General features: G+C 39.5%; 1 protein-coding gene across 1 annotated transcript; it reads right to left on the bottom strand.

The window, feature by feature from the left end:
• Positions 1–2,224: 2,224 nt before the first annotated feature.
• Positions 2,225–7,459, bottom strand: LOC128617316 (NLR family CARD domain-containing protein 3-like). The gene is made up of 6 exons (XM_053640398.1): positions 7,381–7,459; positions 6,938–7,142; positions 4,882–6,649; positions 3,644–3,817; positions 2,625–2,810; positions 2,225–2,291 (listed from the first exon to the last, which is right to left on the bottom strand). Exons 2-6 carry the CDS (start codon positions 6,972–6,974, stop codon positions 2,225–2,227), a joined length of 2,232 nt encoding a protein of 743 aa, XP_053496373.1. The 5' UTR covers positions 6,975–7,142; positions 7,381–7,459.
• Positions 7,460–21,996: the final 14,537 nt, after the last annotated feature.

Raw genomic sequence — 21,996 nt, 5'->3', positions numbered from 1 at the left:
AAAACTAAAATTTTACACAACACTTTGTCCAAATATATAAGACTGAAAAGAACCCAATATACACAGACACACACCAAAATATATATTATTCATTTCAATTAAATTTTATTTATTATTAATGTTAAATATGAATAAATAAAGTAACATATAAAGAAATGATTATATTTAACAATAACCTATAATTGTTGTGGAGTGAGGGGGTTCCTTGTGGATTGTTCGAAATATGCTAGTGGTCCAAAGCTCACAAAAGGTTGAGATCCGCTGGTCTACTGTATGAATTTTAGAGAGGCAAAATCATCTCAAATGGAACACATTAGTTTTTACTAACCTGAAAGTTTGCCCCCCATCCGATTAATCGGAAAAATATTCGGCCAACTAATGGATTATGAAAATAATCGTTAGTGGCAGCCCTAATATTTTATACATATACATACATACACATATATACAGTATCTCACAAAAGTGAGTACACCCCTCACATTTTTGTAAATATTTGATTATATCTTTTCATGTGACAACACTGAAGAAATGACACTTTGCTACAATGTAAAGTAGTGAGTGTACAGCTTGTGCAACGTGTAAATTTGCTGTCCCCTCAAAATAACTCAACACACAGCCATTAATGTCTAAACCGCTGGAAACAAAAGTGAGTTACATGTTATGAGTGCACAAAAAGCACTAAATTATACAGTCCTAGCAATCCCTGGTTGATTGGTAGAACCTGTCATTCCCCAGGGATTGGTTCAAATACCAGGTTCAATTACATATTATTGTTGGTGTGACATTTAATTTGACTCTCTGAATTATCTTTTGTTTATTTTATCCATCACTGCGACACTTGAACTTGTCTACTACTCACAGGTTTTTGTAAATTATCATTTCATTTGTAAATAAATTTAAAATAAATCCATCAATGAACTCTGTCAGCTCAGCAAACGTGATATCTGTGAATGCACACGAATAACCAAATTGATTAATTTTAAAAACATCTCATTTGAATATATTTTGATACACTGAACAAAAAATTATATAATATTATTTAAACATTATTAAAACTTTCCTACCGACCCCCTGCAATTACACCACTGACCACTAGGGGTCTGCGGAAACACTGCACTCAACGGTAGAGTACACACTGCATAGTGTAAGTGTATAGTACGTCATTTGTGACACAACTTTAGTATTTACTCTCCGAAGCGTGTTTTCGGAACAGAAGTAACATAATGAGTAAATGTAACGCGCGCAGACCAACTAATCGAAACGATTCATTGACACCGATTTTCATAATCGATTATTATCGATTAGCTGTTGCAGCTCTATTTAAAACACAAAAACAATATATTTAATAAAAAATCATAAATGGCAACAAAGCTTATAGGGAGGACAGACACTATCCACTCATCTCTGATCACCTGCCAGCAGAATAATGACTGGAAAGATGGAAAAGGAGATTACATTAGAACCGTAACTACTATTAGTGTATATGAGTAATTACCTCTTTGAATAAGCTGATCAAACTGCTATCCTGTATTATAGCTGACACATGTATTTTTGTGTCAGCATGACACATGACTTATTTTGTATTATCACTATGTGCTGTGTGTTTTGTCTAAATCTGTCTGGTACCTGCACTAGTAGAAAACGTCCACGCACTGCTTCTTATCTCTATGTATAAATAACTCCTGTTTTGCAATAATAAACTGAGAACTCTCTGCGAACAGCATGTGTCAGTGTGTGTTCATTGGGAGTCTCCGGGTACCCGAACGCTCGGCGGAAAACCACACATAGCCCAGAATTAAGAGTTAAACGTAGAAGATAACGGCTGAAGAAGGCACGGCAGGGGACTGACGAACCTAATCTGAGATTTCCCATAAATCTAACAGTATGTTATGGTTGTTTGTGTGTTATAACCTGCAGTATTTGTGGGAGGGTGAATTATATTGGAGTTGGGGTACTCGAGTCGAATTATGAACGAATTCGGACTCGTCACACACTCAAGTAAATTTGTACTCAAACTTGATACGGACTCGGACATTTTGGACTCGGTAGTTTTTCTGAGTACAGTCGAGTCCGCGTCATGTGTAGCATGAAAAGAAAGATAAAAAATAAATAACAACATAAACAGACATCCCACCTCTCCCGGAAGTTCCGGGAGTCTCCCGTATACTGATAGCGGCTCCCTGACGGCCGAAAATTATATACAATATCCCGGAAATCGATTTTTTTAGAGCAATCGAGACACCAGTAGGCGTAGAGAGGGGAAAGGGGGAAAGGGGCATGGGGCGCAGCAGCTGATTTGCATTTAAAGAGACACACACCAAAACAGCTGTTTTTGCTTCCACCCAAAAAGGGGCATTTACAGCAGGGTATAAGATCTGTGGGGTATTTTGGGCTGAAACTTCACAGACACATTCTGGGGACACCTGAGACTTATATTACATCTTGTAAAAAGGCTGAAAATAGGTCTCCTTTAATATTATATTTGTCATTTTATTTTATATTGTGAAGCACTTTGAGCTGCATTTTATGTATGAAATGTGCTATATAAAAGTTATTATTATTATTATTATTATTATTATTATTATTATTATTACTGTTGGTGGGGTGTGAGTGTGTGTGTGTGTGTGTGTGTGTACCTCAGTGTCTCCAGTGTACAGTGTGGATTCTCCAGTCCAGCAGAGAGCAGCTTCACTCCTGAATCCTGCAGGTTATTGTTACTCAGGTTCAGTTCTCTCAGTCTGGAGGAGTTTGAGCTGAGAACTGAGGACAGAACTCTACAGCTTTCCTCTGTCAGATTACACACACACAGCCTGGAAGAGAAATGATGAAGTGTTAGATTTATTTATCTGATTGTGAAATGAGGTGTTTCCATCAGGTGGGAAATAAAGTGTTTACCTGAATACAAGGTTCTAATGTCAGGATAAAAATATAAAATGAACAGCCTGTGTATAAACAATAAACTAGTATTGGCATGTTATTAACCCCTTAAGCCCCAACACTTGTGTTCATTCCACCGGCAGGTATGAATATACCTGTGTTCAGCATTGATTTGTTTTGTGATCTCACACACCACAGTAGTGGTTAATGGCTCATATGAAAGTAGACACGTAAGACTTTAAGAATTAGCAGTTATTTCTGTTATTTATAAGTATTTCTTCTTTTACCTAGCCTACCTGGGGCAATATATTCAGATTTTTTTATTTTTAATTATAAAAAAAATACTTACTTTGAACACAATTGTTATATCTTCACAGCAAATGTTGATATCAACCCCATCCCTGGTGTCAAAGATGCCCCAAGTACTTGTCCATGAACATCCAAAATATGAGGAAGTTATCTCTAACCACTAAAATTGTGTGTAAGGTTATCCAAACACAGGTAAAAACCTCTCCAAAATGGCACAAAACCCCTCCAAATGGCACCAAACATCTCTAAATGACATTAAACCTCTCTAAATGACATAAAACCTCTCCAAATGACATAAAGCTTATAAAAATGGCACAACGCATTTAAAAATGGCAGACCTCTAGAAATAGAAAATGAAATGTGCTATATAAATAAAGTTATTATTATTATTACTGTTGCTGGGGTGGGTGTGTGTGTGTGTGTGTGTGTGTGTGTGTGTGTGTGTGTGTGTGTGTACCTCAGTGACTCCAGTGTACAGTGTGGATTCTCCAGTCCAGCAGAGAGCAGCTTCACTCCTGAATCCTGCAGGTTATTGTGACTCAGGTTCAGTTCTCTCAGTCTGGAGGAGTTTGAGCTGAGAACTGAGGACAGAACTCTACAGCTTTCCTCTGTCAGATTACACCCACACAGCCTGGAAGAGAAATGATGAAATATCAGAACTCTGACCTCAAACACACAAACACAGCCATAATCCAGCTAAAGTTTACCATGTAACAGAAATGTGAGTGTGTTTCTCTTACACAGAGAAATCAGAGGACAGGACCCAACATCAGCCCTATTATTATTATTATTATTATTATTATTATTATTAATAATAATAATAATAATAACAATAAATTATCAGTTACAATGGTCCTTAAAGGACTGAAAACAGATGTTTTTGGTTTGAACAAATGCTTTATTATAATTGAAACCTGAAACCATTTTTTTAATGAAAGTACGTGTTAAAAGGTCTCCAACTAAAAAATAAATAAAATAAATAAGAAATCTCCCGTTTGAACAAAAAGGAGCAGTACGTACTGTGGCTTTGTTTGGAAATATTTAGTTGGTGAAACAGAACAGAAACAGACAATAAAATGTAAGACAGGTAATATTAACTTATTCTTTCTGTTAGCATAGCATAAATAAAAATAACATCAGATGTGTGAGCTTTAAAATGTCTAAAATAAATTAATATGTACTGTAGCTGCACAGCTAGACTGCTCCTGTACCTTTAACTCTCTCTCTCTCACACACACACACACACACACACACACACACACACAATGTCACATGTTGTATTCATATTGTTCCCATGGTGACAGTGTTATGTTTTTCTTGTTCTCAATTGTGAAGTTCTGTTCAATGTCTCTTTCAAGTAAAAGGAGAAAAGAAAAAGTGCCTTTCACTGGTGTTTAGTTCACAAAATGATCAAAACCAGGTCATGAATACATGCAGTTATTTGTAGAGATCATTTTCATCAGTTTTAGAGAAAAGGTAATAAATGGTGATATAAGGTTGTCCATATGGCCCAGATCTCAGTGCAGACGTAACGTGTTAGTGTAAAAAGTGAAACAATCTTCTGTAACAGTACCAGAGGTTTGTTTAAAGATGATTAGAGTAACTATTAACAAGCATTAATCCAAACAGTGCAGTTCAGTGTTACATTAAAATAACAAACCATGCAGTAATACATTTATAAATAAAAATACTCACACAGCTTTTCTGGAGGCTTTGACCACTGGCAGCAGCTTCAGAAAACATTCCTCTGATCGGTCATATTTCCTCAAATCAAACTCATCCAGCTCCTGATCTGAGTTCAGTAACACAAACACCAGAGCTGACCACTGAGCAGGAGAGAGTCTGGTTCCCCTGAGACAAAAGGACTCTTCTCTGTTCAGGTAAGTCTGTACTTCCTGCACTAGAGAATGATCATTCAGTTCATTCAGACAGTGGAACAGATTGATGGATTTCTCTGGAGATGGATTCTCCCTGATCTTCTCCTTGATGTACTTGACTGTTTCCTGTTTGCTGTGAGAGCTGCTTCCTGCCTGTGGCATTAAGCCTCGTAAGAGAGCCTGATTGGACTCCAGTGAGAGACCCAGAAGGAAGCGGAGGAACAGGTCCAGGTGTCCATTCACACTCTGTAAGGCCTTGTCCACTGCACTCCTGAGGAAATCAGACATGGTTGACTTTCTGAAAAGATCAGACAGATCAGTGGTTTGTTGTTCTGTTACATTTCTGCTGATGAAGGAGAGAAATGCGTATAAAGCAGCCAGAAACTCCTGAACACTCAGATGTACAAAGCTGAACACCTTCCCCAAGTGGAGCCCAAACTCCTCTCTGAAGATTTGGGTACACACTCCTGAGTACACTGCCACTTCTCCAACATCAATGCCACACTCTCTCAGGTCTTCCTCATAGAAGATCAGGTTTCCTTTCTCCAGCTGTTGGAAAGCCAGTTTCCCCAGTGCCAGGATACTCTCTCTGGTCTGCTGAGGATCAGGGTCACATTTCTGATGGTACTTTTGGTCCTTGTGTTTGATCTGAAAGATCAGGAAGTGTGTGAACATTTGAGTCAGAGTCTTGGGGACCTCTCCACTCTCTGCTTCACCCAACATTCTCTCTAGAACAGTGGCTGAGATCCAGCAGAAGACTGGGATGTGGCACATGATGTAGAGGCTTCTTGAAGACTTCATGTGTGTGATGATTTTATTGGCCAGGCTCTGATCACTGATCCTCTTCCTGAAGTACTCCTCTTTCTGAGGATCACTGAAGCCTCGTACCTCTGTTATCTGGTCTACACACTCAGGAGGGATCTGATTGGCTGCTCCTGGTCGAGAGGTTATCCAGAGGAGAGCAGACGGAAGCAGATTCCCCTTGATGAGGTTTGTCAGCAGCACATCCACCGAGGCTGACTCTGTCACATCACACAATCTCTCATTCTTCTGGAAATTTAGAGGAAGTCGACATTCATCCAGACCATCAAAGATCAACATCACTGTGTAGGAGTCTAGTAATTCTAGTTTTCTCATTTCTGGGAAAAAGTGATGAAGAAGCTCCATCAGACTGAGATTTCTCTGCTTCATCAGATTCAGCTCTCTAAAGGGAAATGGAAACATGAAGGTGACGTCCTGATTTGCTTCTCCTTCAGCCCAGTCCAGAATGAACTTCTGCACAGAGACTGTTTTTCCAATTCCAGCAACTCCTTTAGTCAGCACTCTTCTGATGGACTTGTCTTTAAAGAGCTCGTTACATTTGATGGGTGTCTCCTGTGTTGCTGGTCTCCTGGAAGCTGTCTCAATCTGTCTCACCTCATGTTCATTATTAACTTCTCCACTCCAACCCTCTGTGATGTAGAGCTCTGTATAGATCTCATTCAGAAGTGCTGAGCTTCCATGCTGTGAGACTCCTTCATTAATTCTTTTAAACTTCTCTCTCAGGCTGGATTTCAGCTTTGGCTGATACACAGAGGCCACAGACTCTAATAAACAAAGTAATAACATGTTTTAATGCAAAATCACTGAGCACAATATAAAATGTAAAATTCTTTCAAATGCTGCTGTTCATTCCTGATTCATGGACTAAATATTATTGAAGGAACAGGACCACTTTACAGAGTAATCACAAACTGGACCACGAACAGAACAGAAAAGCACCAGATGTACATGATACTAAACTCAAACTTCAAACTAAAAGTGTTCATATCTAAAACTATTTCCTCTCTCTAAAGTGAACCTGATGGAATAAAGCCATGACTCAGAGCTCTTACTGTTGTGCAGTGTGTTAGCGAGATCTGTGTGGTTCATGTTCTTCAGGACGTGCAGTGTGATCTTCAGCGCTCCCTCTCTGACACTGTGCAGATCCTCCTCATCCTCCACCTCCCTCTCAGTGCATGCTGGGTAATCTGGACTCAGGAGCTTCCTAAACCTCTTCAGCTCATTCTTTATCAGAGTGATGACTTTGTGTTCCAGCTCCTGGTTAGAAACACACAGGAACACATCTAAATATTATAATGTTACACACTGAGAGATGCTTTTATTTTATGAAAAGAAGAAAGGTCTTTTTCTATTACCGCAGTTATAACTGAAATTCTGTCTGATTACCCATAATGCTGCTGCACATCGATAAACCTGTGAACCGTCATTATCTTAAATAAAAAACCTGCAACCTACTCACACACAAGTTACACACATTAAAAAGACACACACACACCTTGAATATGGAGTCCAGCTGATTTCTGCTGATGTTTGATTTCTTCTTTTGTGGTCTGTGAACAAATAAAACACATGATGTAATATAGACTATATGTATTCATAGCTGCACAACACACTAATACGTACAGAGACAGATATTTAACACTATCCTCTTAACACAATACACTGATTTCAGGGTTTCCTCACTGACACTAACATGTTTATGAATAAAATAGTGACCTAGTGATTAATGTCCCACGTGTAAATGTTGTGTAGCACCACAGACCCTCCAGCTCAGGGACTGCAGGCTGAACTGAACTCTTAAAGCAGTTTTCCTCACTGCCAGTCCGAGAGCTGCAGCACTGCACACTTTAGTGTTTTACTGCTTCAACACCTGATCAAGCTCATGAAGGGCTTCATAATGAGACCAGTGAGTTTGATCAGGTGGAACACTGCTGTAAAACACCTCACTGTACTGACCTCACATCAGGAGAACTGGCTCTGTCTCTGAACGTAAGTGGAAGTTCCATTGACTCCTCACTCTTCATGGACACACAGCTGGGTTCTGGTGAGTCTGATCTCTTTCCCTCCATCATTCTGTAATTAGAACAGAAATATAAGCAATAATTAATACTCTGCTGTCTCAGCACTGTTACACAATGTGTTCATCATTAAACACCAATAATTCCATCTTTTTAATTCAGCTACAGCCTGCACACTTATTCAAACAGGAGACACGCCTCATACCTCAGGAATTACACTGATGTCAGGAGTCCCAATCACAGATAACTGACTCAGCTGTGTCTTAAAGCCTGTAGAGTTCACTGACTCAAAGCTACACTGCTCTTCTCCTCCACATTACACAGTCCTTTTCACTCTTCTCTCAGTGAATGATTTCTCTAAACTGTTCTTAGATGAGATCAGTGATATATTCACTGCTATTAAACACCTTAAACCAAAGTTTAGTTCCTCTATAAACTAGTGAGTGTTTAGAGATACAGATCTGTTCCCATGAGACGGTGTGTATTTATCGCTGGTGAATGGAAAAGTAACTCACCTCTCGTCTTTCTTTAAGTCCTGTTCTCCAGACACACTCATGTTGGAGGTCATGTCTCCTTCTCCAGATTAAAGCAGGACACACATTTACTTCACTCCAACATCGGTGTGTTAAATCAAACTCTGTATCAGCACAGAGTTCACTTACAGGAAATAGTCACGGTATCAAGTCATAAAACAACCTGTGTACATTCAAACTTCAGTACAAACCCACAACACTCTTCTGCATCTGGTGTGCATTCAGTGTGTTTATATATTATAGCTTTAGATTTAGATACTCACTGTGTTTTTACTCCTGAAATGGTTTATTTTCCCCTCGACACAAAATGGAGCTGCCTAGTTTTACTTTTACTGACACCGTCTAACTGGTTTATCTGGTTTATTCTGCGGAGCAGGAAGGGCCGTGGTGTGTGTGTGTGTGTGTGTGTGTGTGTGTGTGTGTGTGTGTGTAAATGAACAATATTTAATGGTAGATTTTATGTGATTCTGCAGTAAAACAGTAAACAGTAAAATTATAACAGCGCATTTTCACATGCTACGAAAGGTTATATCTTCAAAGTGGGCGTCTCCGATCTTTTAGTTTTGTAATTACAGCATTGAAAATAATCCTGGAGGTGCAACTGTTTCTAATATAACATGACTTTTGGTGTATGGCTCATCTGACCGTATTACTTTTTTGTCCACATCTTAGTAGACCAGTGTCGTTCTATCACTCTCTATACAGTCTTTTGGTTTTCATCTCTTCACTTCAGAGGATTGGAGAATCTATGCCAAGGCCCACTGAAACTGTTCTGGTGGCCTGTGGTGCCCAAAACCTCGCTAAGACACTAAATGTTGGTTTTTCCTTAAATTAACTAGGTTGTGTAATAAAGACTTACCCCACTACCATCAAACACACACGTAACTTCTATGGAAGAGCAATATTTATGCTTGACTGGTGTCAGAAATGGAGCTGCAACGATGGTGACACTAGAGATGACAGAAAAGGCACACTCTTACACAATTAATACATACCAGTTGGTTTTACAACTTTTTGCATATACTAGTGTTACAGTAATTGGACAATTTATTGGACAATTTAAACTGGGGGATGTGCTGTGTAGTATCAGTAAGTATTTTTTTTTCCTGTTGTGTATTTATATCGCGTCAAGATTCCATTGTTCCTTTATCACCTTTTGTCTTTGCACAATTCACCTAAGAAACCTGAAGTGCTACTCAATACATCCAAGCACTGTAAAATTAGTAATAATGAAAAATTGTGGAACATTCGATTATAATTATGTTTTTTTTTTTTTTTTTTTTTTTAAGCTTTATTAAATTTTGTGCCATAAATTAATTATGGACATTTGGGAGTTACTGAGTGCTTAAGCTAAAAGTTAAAAGCCATAAACAAATAAACTACTTAGTAAATATATTTTATGCCATAAAAGTCTAGGATTTTGTAGTTGTTCCTTCCTTTTCTTGATTTCTTACACATTGCTGTATTCCTGTAAAGTAATAAGTCATCTTCTGTGTTACAGGTGGTGAACAACTTGAGACATTAAGGTGCTTTCTGGAGACAGTTGAACAGATACAACCTCAGGCTGCTGTTATGGCTACAAAAACCAGATCTGGGAAGCAAGAGCTGTATCCAGATATTGGCCTCTTTCTCTCCTCTACCCGCTTGGCTGCAATCCATGCAGAGGCACGTAAGGCCTACCTTCGCTTATTCCATCTTCTTTTTGACGAATTCTTCAGTGCAGAGGAGTGCCAAAATGCAGTGGCATTTGGAAAACACTGAAAGGTGCCAGAATAGAAAGCAGTCCTGGACAAGTCCAAAGTCGACGGGATTCTAAGTAGGGTGTGTGTGTGTGTGTGTGTGTGTGTGTGTGTGTGTGTGTGTTCATTCACCCATTTGGACTTTTTCATGTTTTATTTTACAACATTTTAACATTATTTACTTCACCATGCAGAATAGTTGGCAATTATTTAATAGTTGAAGCTCTTTACAAGGGTTGTTTTGTCAACAAAGCTTGAACTACTTTGAAGTACAGATTAATATAACTTATTCAAACTAAAGAAGCACAAATTTCCCTCAGTTTTCTGTTTTATCACCTTTTGCCTCTTCCTCAATGTCATGGTGTTATCTACCCAAATTTGGATGTAGTTTCTGATAGAGGTGTGAATCTTCACTGGTCTCATGATTCAATACGATTACGATTTTCCTGTCAATTATTCGATTCGATATCATGATGCGTCATCTCCTTAAATATTATTATTTTACTGCACATGGTTTTCATCAACAAATTCAAGCAGTCTGATATTTATGAACTCCCTTTTTTATTTTATCTGCTCTAAAAAAGGACACTTTCAGAATGTAGCAAAGTCTGAACACAGCAGACAACAGGAATGCCATCAAACTGTTAAGAAGTTTAGATACTATATAATTCCCTGAACTTTGGTTTCATGGTAGAGTGCAGGTATAACCTTTTCCAGTGTTTCCCATTAGGAAACATTTCCCATTCCCAGACTATGGTGCCCCACCATGGTCTAATTTCCTCCGCTATAGTTTCATAATGTGTAAATATTTTTACTCTTCTCTCCAACATTGTATTTTGCGCAGTGGCATCAGCAAAGCCTCTCTCACTCCGAATGAATGAACAGCAGTGAACACATCAGCTGATACGGATGGGTCACTCGTTATTACGTTGTTTTTGCTTCATAACTTATAAAACATCCTGCTGAAAAACGTCAGACAGAGATACATTCAGAAAACTAGAGAAACAGAGAGGCGGAGAGACACACAGGGGCCAGAGTAAGGGCTAATTTTTTTCATCTTGCATTTGGTCTCCCTGTGTCATTTTAGCACGTGATAATTATGTCAGTCGGATGAGGCATTACTACTACAAGGAAAAAATACATATGCCTGTAGAAATAAGGCCAAGCCAAGATTGAAAGGTGATATAGCAGTTGTTTAAATTTTGTTTAGTGTAATGCAAGGTAGTGGTACCTTGCATTTGTTTGTGAGGGATTAATTAAATCAGACAAAACCCAAATATCACTTAATATACAGGATAGGCCACATTGCCTGCAGCTGTCAACTTCATTGAAAACTTTTCTTAAACTGCACTTTCTGCTAATAAACATCAGTCACACAAATGCAATAAACAAACTGCTCCAAATAGACAAAACAAAATAAGTAATCAATGTGGCAGAAACAGTTTGATTTACCAGTATATGGAAAGGAGAGGAGAGAGGAGCTTTGTGTGGTTTCAGAATCAACTGATGTTCAGAAATCATTTAGTAATTACAAGATACAACACTAAGGAAGTTAAAATGATCACAGTGCAAAAACTGGAAATTGACTGTTTCCCTGGTAACAATTTAGTAATGATTTTCCAACACCACTGTTACTGTATATAAGGAGGATTCATCTATAATTTGTGCTTTCTTTTATTCTTGCAGCCTACATCATGCGCTGGGGCACACTGGATGGATGGACACCAGTTGAGAAAACTAAGGTCAAAAAAGACTTGATAAACAAATGCCGCATGAGGGCCACAAAGACTCTATAAATTCTTGAATGTTTCACACCAGAGGGATGGACATTTGTTAAAAAAGTCCTCACATACAAATGTTGCATGAGGAACAAAAGAATGTAAGTTGCTAAATATTGTATGTTGTACAGCTGTGCTGAACACTGTTCTAAATACATAGTCATAGTGAGAAGATGTACATTTATAGTTCAGATTTTATAAATGATGAATGGGACAAGTTCTTGCTGTCTTACAAGTTTTAACCTGTTACTACACAGCTAACTAAAATACTACATTGTTTTGTTTTGGGTTTTTTTTTTTATTAATTTGAACAAGCTTGGGCCTCATATTTCACACTGGAAACCATGAGGGTGTAGCATACTGCAAAACTCAAGTATATTTGTATCATTTCTATCTCTCAGTTCTTCAGCACTCAATTTACCAGTCTATGTACACTACCAGTCAAAAGTTTGGACACATTTTCTCATTCAAGTGAAGGGGAAATCGTGTCCAACCTTTAGAGTGGTAGTGGATGTTCCATCAATCATCTATTGTCACAAGCTAGTGAGGGTGGCTAGACTGTGCTGCTGTTCCCTCACTCACGCTCAAAGTGATATTACGAGATGAGATAGTCCAGGACTAGCTTGTTCAGGATAGCCACTACCTGTTATTGTACCTTAAATGCAATCTGAAGAGATCTCCATTGTCAAATTTTTTTGTCAAGGTTATAGCCCTGTCATTGTGAGGAAAAAAAATAAAAAATCAGTAATATTCAGGGCATTGCTCTGTGTTGTTGTGTAGGGTAAACTTGGCCATTTTAATAAAGAGTTCATTTGTTTCAGCATTTGTGAAATTGTCCTTGCATGGAGAAGTGTATATATGTATATGTATATGTATGTGTGTGTCAAATGCATGCCTCACATATTACTCCATAGTAGCTCTAGTACTGCTCATTTTCTTCTCCTAAGATCAAGAAATGAGCCATCAGTGAGACTGAGCAAGGTATCTCCCTCAAGTCTCAACTATGACTCCTGCTGCTAATTGCTCGTCTCACCTATTTCTCCTAGTGATTTTAGGAGCATCATATGAGAAAGAGGTCAGCCAACATTGAAACTAAAATGAGGCTGAAATGAGAATCACAATTTTGTCTCCTGAGCTGTAGAAGAGTAACCATTGAGCAATAAAATTTTCCTCTGGGCAGCTCTGCTGTTGTTCCTGTTAAAGTTCAGAAAGTGGATAATAGTGAGACAGAAATTCAGATGAATGCACAAGCAGTGGAGGAGGATTCAGGAGATGAGCTGGATGGACTGTCTCACTGTATTGATGACAGCATGAGAGATGATGAACAATGGTCAGAAGGGTCAGAGGTGTTAAAAGTAACCAACTTTTATACTGTGGACAAAATTAATACATTTCTGGATGAAACAAAGGGCAAAAGTGTTGAAGTGAGTGAGTTCTTTTCAGACCTAGATAAGTTTGTTGCATCTGTAATACAGGCGAGGAACATTAGCAGCTTTGAAGAGCTATCGCAACAGAAACGGTATCGATTAAAGAAGCACGTAACTGAGAAAAAAACTAGAAAGAGAGGCCAAAAGAGGGGAAAAGCTAACTAAACAATATGACTAACATGCTGTCCTTCTTCCTGACTTGTTTCTCTCTAATCTCTCTTCTCCTTATGGAAACCTTACGGGTGGGTTCCCTCAGTGTTAATGGGATGAGGGATAAGAGGAAGGCTCACACAATTTTAGAATGTTTCAGGGTAAATGGTTTTTTTTTTTGCAAGAAAAGAACGTGATTGAGAATCCGTCTGGTAATCCACAAGAGTGGACATATAAGAAACAACAGTTGAATTCCATTTTACATGAGAAGGTTAAAGGAACTCTAGTGAGGAGTAGGTTTTTATTAATGAAAGACATGGATGGTCCAACCTCTTACTTTTTTAACTTGGAGAAAAAAAATGTACAAGAAAAACAAATGTATAGTTTAAAAAACAGAAGTGGTCATGATACAAGTGACCCTGTAGAAATGCGCAGACTGGCAGTGGACTTTTACTCCCAGTTATATTCTGCTGAGAACACAGATGCTCAGAGCCAAGATGAACTCTTACAGAATCTTCCCTGTTTAACCTCTGAAGATAAACAAGCTTTGGAGACTGGACGTACTTTTGGGGAACTAAGTGCTGCAGTAACAGGACTTTCTTCAGGTCGTACTCCAGGTATCGATGGACTTCCCAGAGAGTTCTACAAACACTTCTGGACTATAAGGCGATCTGGAGCCGGTCTCTTTTGAATTTCTACAGGAATGTCTTCGTAAAGGATTTCTGCCTAAGAGTTGCCAACAGGCAATTCTAACACTGCTCCACAAGAAGGGTGATCTGACTCTGTTAAAGAACTGGAGACCAGTCGTGATTCTATGCTCTGAATACAAAATAATATCAAAGTGTATTGCCAACAGGATAAACAAGTTATTGTATAAAATCATACATAAGGATCAATCTTATTGTATAAAAGAGAGATGCATTACTGATAACTTACATCTACTACGTGATGTCGTTGATTATGCCATGGGTGATAATATTAATATGGGAGTTTTGGCACTAGATCAGGAAAAAGCTTTTGATTGTGTAGACCATCGGTTTCTTTTTAGAGCTTTGGAGGCTTTTGGGTTTGGAGATAACAATGTCTCAATGGTAGTTACTTAACAACAGGGCTACGTGTATGATAAAGATGGCGGGTGGTATTAGTGTTCCTGTTAAGGTGCAGAGGGGAATAAGACAGGGCTGCCCACTCTCAGGTCAGCTGTATAGTTTGGCCATTGAACCTCTCCTCTGTAAACTAAGAGAGAAGTTAATGGGACTGCAGATAAAGACCACAGTACCTAACGATTATGTAAAAGTCTCAGCATATGCAGATGATGTCACTATTGTTATAAGGAGTGACAAGGATGTTCAGGTTTTAAAAGATATTTTAGATAGTTATGAGAGAGCTTCATCCGCTAAGGTAAATTGGGCTAAAAGTGATGCCCTGTGGTGTGGTTTGGATCACAGTAGACCAATACTCCCAGCTGGATTACAATGGGGAAAATCTGGGCTTAAGTACTTGGGGGTATTCTTAGGAAGAGAGGAGTACAGGAGACAGAATTGGGAGGGCCTGGCGAGAAAAGTGTGTGCTCGGTTGTCTCGCTGGAAATGGCTGCTACCCCAGCTTTCATACGGGGGAAGAGTTTTGGTCTGCAACATCCTGGCAGCATCATCCCTATGGCATAAGATAACTGTTTTAGAACCCCCTGAAGAACTGGTGCAAGATATCCAAAAACAGTTGATAGACTTTTTTTGGTCTGGTCAACACTGGCTAAAAGCAGCAGTGGTGTACTTGCCCAGACGAGAAGGAGAACAAGGACTAGTGGACATTAAAAGCAGAATAATGACTTTCAGACTTCAGACAGCAAAAAGACGCTTTTATGGAGAGGATGTGAGCTGGTCTGGGGTGGCTCGAGCCCTTCTGAAGAGAACAGGAAGGATGGGGCTTGATCGACATCTTTTTCTGATGGACACTCAAAGTGCTGACCTAACCTTTTATCTCTCGATGTTGAAAGCCTGGAGAATTCTAGGTATCTCAAGGAACCTCAGGTGTGTGTCGAGCCCTTGGCTCAGGGAAGAACCCCTGTTGCATAATCCTGCTGTGGTGCTGGAGGTTTTAAAGTCTGCATCTGTGAGGAACGCCTTAAAAAACTCAGGAGTTTCAAAAATTGGACATTTAATAACAGCAGAAGGATGGATGACTGCTGAGAGGCTGTCTGCTAAGCTTGGAGTGAGGTCAGTACGCCTGACACAGAGACTGCTGAATGACCTTTTTAAACACTTACCCAAGGATTTTAAACGTAACCCGGAAACACCTGATGAAGATACAGATGTCCATTTCCCAGAGCTAAGAGTTGCGCCAGCTGCAGGTGCATTTCAAGAGAAGGAGGGGGCGTTGCTTACCTTCAGGATTCCTGAAATTGAGGTGTTTAATAAAACAGGGAAAATGGCACTGTACACAACATGTGTAAAGGTTTCATACATCAACTCTCTGGAGGGACCTATAGAATCAAAGTGGCAGGAGTTTTTCGGACCAGGCGCTTCCCCTAAAGGATGCTGGAGGACTCTGTACATTGAGAAAAGTTCCTCCCATTGAGAAATGGTCTGGAGATCTGCAGTGGAGAATTGTGCATGGTATAATAGCCACAAACAGATACAGAGCACACACCTTGATCCACAGGTAGGGGAGGGGTGTCCTTTTTGTGGAACAACAGAAACTGTTCTGCATTTATTTCTCCACTGTGCGAGATTAGCAGTTTTATTTTCCCAGATAGAAGACTGGTGTAGGACTCTAGGAGTAGTGTTTTCACCAATGCTTTTTATTTATGGGCCAAAGTATAAAGAAAATACGAAAGGGACTCAAGTGTTGGTTAATTATTTGTTTGGACAGGCAAAAATGGCAATCTGGCTTTCACGTAAAAGAAAAATGAATGGAGTAGGGTCAACTGATACAGTGTTGATTCTAAAGGGCCTAATAAAGTCAAGGTTAAAGGTAGAATACGCATATTACCAACTGGTCAAAGACTTGGAGACCTTTAACCATATTTGGGGAGTGAATCAGTGTTTGTGTGGAACTGATGTTGATGGCTCTCTGCAAATGTATGTATAATATAGATTGTTAAGCAAACATGAGATTCATTGGTTGGGTTTTAATTCTTTCTTTCTTTCTTTTTTAAATTTATTTATTTATTTATTGGTTTGTGTGTTTGCTTGTATTTTTTTATTTTTCCTTCCTTTTTCTTTATGAGTAAGTGATCGTTGTGTTTAATAACAATTGGTAAATAAATGAGGGTTTAAAAGTCAAAGTCTCTCTCTCTCTCTCTCTCTAAACCCGGCCCATACACACGTGTGTCAGACACACTTCTCTCTCTCTCTCTCTCGCTCTCTAAACTCCGCCCATACAAACGTGTTTCAGACACCCCTCTCTCTCTCTTGCTCTCTAAACCCCGCCCATACACACGTGTTTCAGACACACCTCTCTCTCTCTCGCTCTCTAAACCCTGCCCATACACACGTGTTTTAGACACACCTCTCTCTCACGTGCTCATGGACTGAGAGAGTGGGCGGAGTCAGAGTGGTAGTAAGTGAGTGAGTGTGTGCGGAGCGTGGCCGAGGCCGCTGCTCCAAATTTCGCTTGTTCCCTTTTCTATCTTTTTCCTCTTTCAGAAATACGTTATACGTTTTCCTTTTTGGTCTTTGTTTTCTGAGGGACTCTAAATTTACTCTTGTTTGTTGTGTGTGTGCGCGTGTGTTTGTGTGTGATTTTTCTCGCTGGCTTGGGTGGCTGCTTCCGTGGTTGGGAGCATGGCTGCCTCAGGTACGGGGAAGTGTGATTCCCTCACGCGACGGCATGCTATAAAAGTAGCCATTACCGCCAGCGTTGAGGAGGTTAGTCTGGCCGTGGGGGAGAGTGTTGGACACGACAACATTCTGTCTGCGGCCCGTATGAATAATGCCGTCGTGTTGTTTCTGAAAACGGTGGACTTGGCCAACGAAATGGTGGACAACGGAGTTGTTGATGGTGTTTTTACCTTAATGCTTCCTTCATCAACCCCGTCAAAAAATTCACCTTGTCTAATGTTCCGCCTTTTATTAAGGATGAGATTCTGTCCCAAACTTTATCCCGCTATGGAAAACTGGTCTCGCAGATCAAGAAGATAGCAATAACAAGTAAATCCCCTCTCGTGAAGCATATCGTGTCTTTCAGACATTTTGTGTACATGGTCATGAAGGATAATAATGATCTGGATCTGACACTGAATGTGAAGGTGGAAGATTTTAATTATGTCATTTACGCTACTACTACAATGATGAAATGTTTTGGGTGTGGCTTAACTGGTCATCTGGTGCGGGCCTGTCCGGAAAAACGTGTAAATCCCACGAATGGTAATGATACTAACGAGGCCACTGGTAACGAGGTTACTGCTGGAGAGGGTGTAGGGGTGGATGGGGCCCAGACACTGGGAGAGGGAGCAGCAGCACCTTCTCAGGTGGAGACACCTGAAGCTGGCCCCTCGCACCGGGGTGACAGTGCTAAACCAGGTGAAAAAGAGAAAGCTGAAGTTGAGCCAGATTTATGTGATAAAGATACACAAGACAGTACAGTGTCAGTGGATAGTGTTGACCAGTCTCTAGCTGATGAAGTTGGGGATGAAAGCTCTCACATGGATATGGAAGAGAATGTGTTCAAGGTGCCCCAGAGAAAGAGACGGAGAAACCGTCCTCATGCACAAGCAAAGAGGAAAGATGTTGCAGATGAGTTAAATTCCGTGGAGGTAGAAAGTGAGAGCGAATCATCTGACTGTAGTATTACATGTAGTTTAAATCAAAGTGGCTTTTCGAGCCGTGAATATAGCGTAGATGACATCAAAGCTTTTCTGATTAAAACTAAACATGCTAGGAATGTGAGGATTGACGAGTTTTTTTTCCAGATGTAGAACAGTTCATTTTAAAAAAACGAGGGGGTTTATGGCACAAGGGGGTTTCGCTGAACAGGAGGGATACCGTCTAAAGAAAATCCTTACAAAAGTGAATGTAATATTAGACAATATTGAGAGTGATAGTCAATCCTAGACCTTTATAATGTACATGAATCTATTATTATTTTTCCTCTTATTTATGAGTGAGTTTCAAATTGCTTCACTAAATTTAAATGGAGGAAGGGAAAGGAATAAAAGGTTTTTGTTATTTGAAACATATAAGCAAAAGAAAATAGATGTAATCTTTGCACAGGAAACCCACACAGACGCCAGTAATGCTGCTGACTGGGCCAGGGAGTTTAAAGGGTTATCTTTTTTAACTCATAAGACGTCGACCAGTGGGGGAGTAGCTATTTTATTTTCCCATAACTTTATTCCCTGTTCTTATAAAGTCAATGAAATTATAAAGGGTCGACTGTTAAAGGTTAGAGCACAATATGAAAATAGGTGGTTTGCTTTTGTTTGTGTTTATGCCCCGACCGCAGCCATTGAAAAATGTTATTTTTACGAACCTTAGATGATGTCCTGAAGAACTGCGACTATAGAAGATTTTTTAATTCTAGCGAGGGATTTTAATTGTATGGAGCTGGGTATAGACAGGAATCATGTAGAGCCCCATATGCCATCACGTAGAAGGCTAGTTGAGTTAATAAATTCATGTGATCTCGTGGACATTTGGAGACATTTTCACCACATGCAAAAACAGTATACCTGGGTGCAGTCCTATAATAATATGCTCTCTATGACCAGATTGGATAAATTTGATGGTTTTAAACAGCAGTTAAGTGCTTTTAGAAGTTGTGTGATTATACCAGTAGGTTTTTCAGACCATTGTATGGTTCTCTCTACTGTGTATATAAGTAAAGTCAAGCATAAGAGTGCGTATTGGCATTTTAACACCAGTTTATTGCATGACGTTCATTTTAGAAATGTGTTTAAATATTTTTGGAGTGATTTTAGGACCACAAAGCTTTCTTTTAAATCTGTGCCACAGTGGTGGGACTTTGCCAAAACACAAATTAAACAGTTGTGTTAACAGTATACCTCCAATGTCACGAGAGACACAACTCACCGTATGAAATCCTTGGAGAAGGAAATAATGGAGCTTCAAGGGTTAATGAAAAACACAGGAAGGCAAGTATGCATGGAAAATTGAAGAACAAAAAAGAGTTTATTGACTAAATTGCTAGACATTACCGCACAAGGAGCTCTGGTCAGGTCACGGTTTCAGAATGTGGAGTGTATGGATGCACCGTCAAAATTCTTTTTTAATTTGGAAAAAAAGAATGGTCAAAAAAAGATGATACATGGCCTGTTTTCTGACGATGGGACACTTTTATCTGACCATAGAGAAATTCGAAAGAGAGCAGTTGGTTTCTACAAGGAACTGTACAAGTGTGAAATCTCCGATGAGCAGGCCCATGATAACGTCTTTTTGAAGGATCTCCCCAAGGTGTCAAAAGAAGCACATGCAGACCTCGGAGGGTCGTTGACCCTAGAGGAAATGCTAAGAGCCCTCCAGGGTATGGAGAGTGGCAAGGCACCAGGGATCGATAGTCTACCGGCTGACTTTTATAAGTCTTTTTAGCCGGAAATAGGTGCAGACCTACTGGAGGTCCTGGGTGACAGTTTAGTCATGGGGCGGCTGCCACTCAGTTGTCGCAGAGCAGTCTTGACACTGCTGCCTAAGAAAGGAGATCTAAATGACATAAAATCATGGAGACCTGTTTCAGTTCTCTGTGTGGAATATCGACTGCCCTCTAAGGTATTGGCAAACCGAATTAGTAAAGTCAGGGAAGAGGTGATCCGTCCGGACCAGACCTACTGTGTGCCAGAGAGAGTTATTCACGACAACATTTCTTTCATTAGGGATGTCGTAGAAGTCGGAAAGATTTTTAATTTGGATTTTGGTTTGGTTTTAATTGATCAGGAAAAGGCTTTCGACAGGATTGAGCATATCTACTTATGGAACGTCTTGACTGCTTTTGGTTTTAATTCGGATTTTATTGATAAAATAAGAGTTCTGTATCGTGACTGAAAGCATACTGAAGATTAATGGTGACTTGTGTGCTCCTTTTAAAGTTCATAGGGGAATAAGACAAGGACGCCCACTGTCAGGCATGTTATATTCCCTGGCAATTGAACCTCTTTTATCAAAATTGAGAATTGAACTGCAAGGCATAACAATTCATAACATAACAAATGTGAGTGTGTTTTTAAACCATCAGCATATGCAGATGATGTGGCGATACTTGTTGGTAGACAGAGGGATGTTATGTTGAAGATCTCTGATGATTTTAGAATTGTCTCTTCCGCTAAGGTTAACTGGGGAAAAAGCATGCGTTTTTAATTGGGAGATGGTTAGATGGCGCTCCAAGCCTCCCAGACCGTTAAGTGTGGTCTAGAGATTGTTTTAAGTATTTGGGGGTGTTTTTGGGGGATGAGGTGTTTAGGGGGAAAACCTTTGAAGGGACTGTTGAAAAGGTCAAGGGTCATCTGGAGAAATGTTATATATATATATATATATATATATATATATATATATATATATATATATATATATATACACACACACATATACATATACATACACACACACACACACACACACACATAGTATTTATGCATTAATTTTATGGATGCACAAAACGCATTGTCCTCAAATGTGACAGCATCCCACAAAGAGGCCCCATTTAAAGGGGTTGCTGAGATGTTGCTGCACATTATTTTAAGATGAAAATTTCTGATAATTTAAATGATCAACACTCAGGGGCCCTCTCGGTATGTAGGGCCCCAGGCAATTGTCTACCTTGCCTGCCCTGTAGATACGCCTCTGGGTGTGCCTGATCAGAAGTCCAGTGATTGAGAAAGAGGAAGAGAGTGTGTGTAAGTGTGTGTGTGAGTGTGTGTGTGTGTGTGTGTGTGTGTTCTGGGAAGTGTAGTTCATGGCGGCCATGTCTGTAGGTCGTGAAGCTTGTGGGGAGCTCTATGATATTCTTGTGGTGAATCCATAGTTGCAAAAAGTCATTGCACATTTCCTTGTGAAGATTTGAATGAGAGTCTGTAGTTTTGTAATGGATTGTGGTGTAAGTAGACAACTGACTTGTTGCATCACTAGAGGGAGGCAGAGAGCACTGTCTTAATCATAATCTGGGGCCATCGGCCCCACCTTTCAGTCAACCTTGCCATACATGCAGTCCTCTTCAAAAGTATTGGAATTCTTTTGTTTTTGCTATGCACTGAAGACATTTGGGTTTGAGTTCAAAAGATGAATATGAGACAATAGATCAAAATTGAAGCTTTAATTTCCTGATATATACATCTAGATGTGTGAAACAACTTAGAACATTTTGAGGTGAGCAAAAATTTTGGAACAGATAGTCTTCAAGGAAATCAAAGTAAATAACACTTTTTGGTTGCATATCCCTTCCTTGCACTAAATAATCAAGCGGTGATCCACTGACATCACCAAATTGTTACACTCTTCTTTTGTGGTGCTTTTTTTT

This window comes from Ictalurus furcatus, chromosome 13 (assembly GCF_023375685.1).
Source record: "Ictalurus furcatus strain D&B chromosome 13, Billie_1.0, whole genome shotgun sequence".
NCBI lineage: Eukaryota > Metazoa > Chordata > Actinopteri > Siluriformes > Ictaluridae > Ictalurus > Ictalurus furcatus.
Note: the sequence above shows the minus strand (reverse complement) of the source record. Positions and strands in the feature narration are given on the sequence as shown.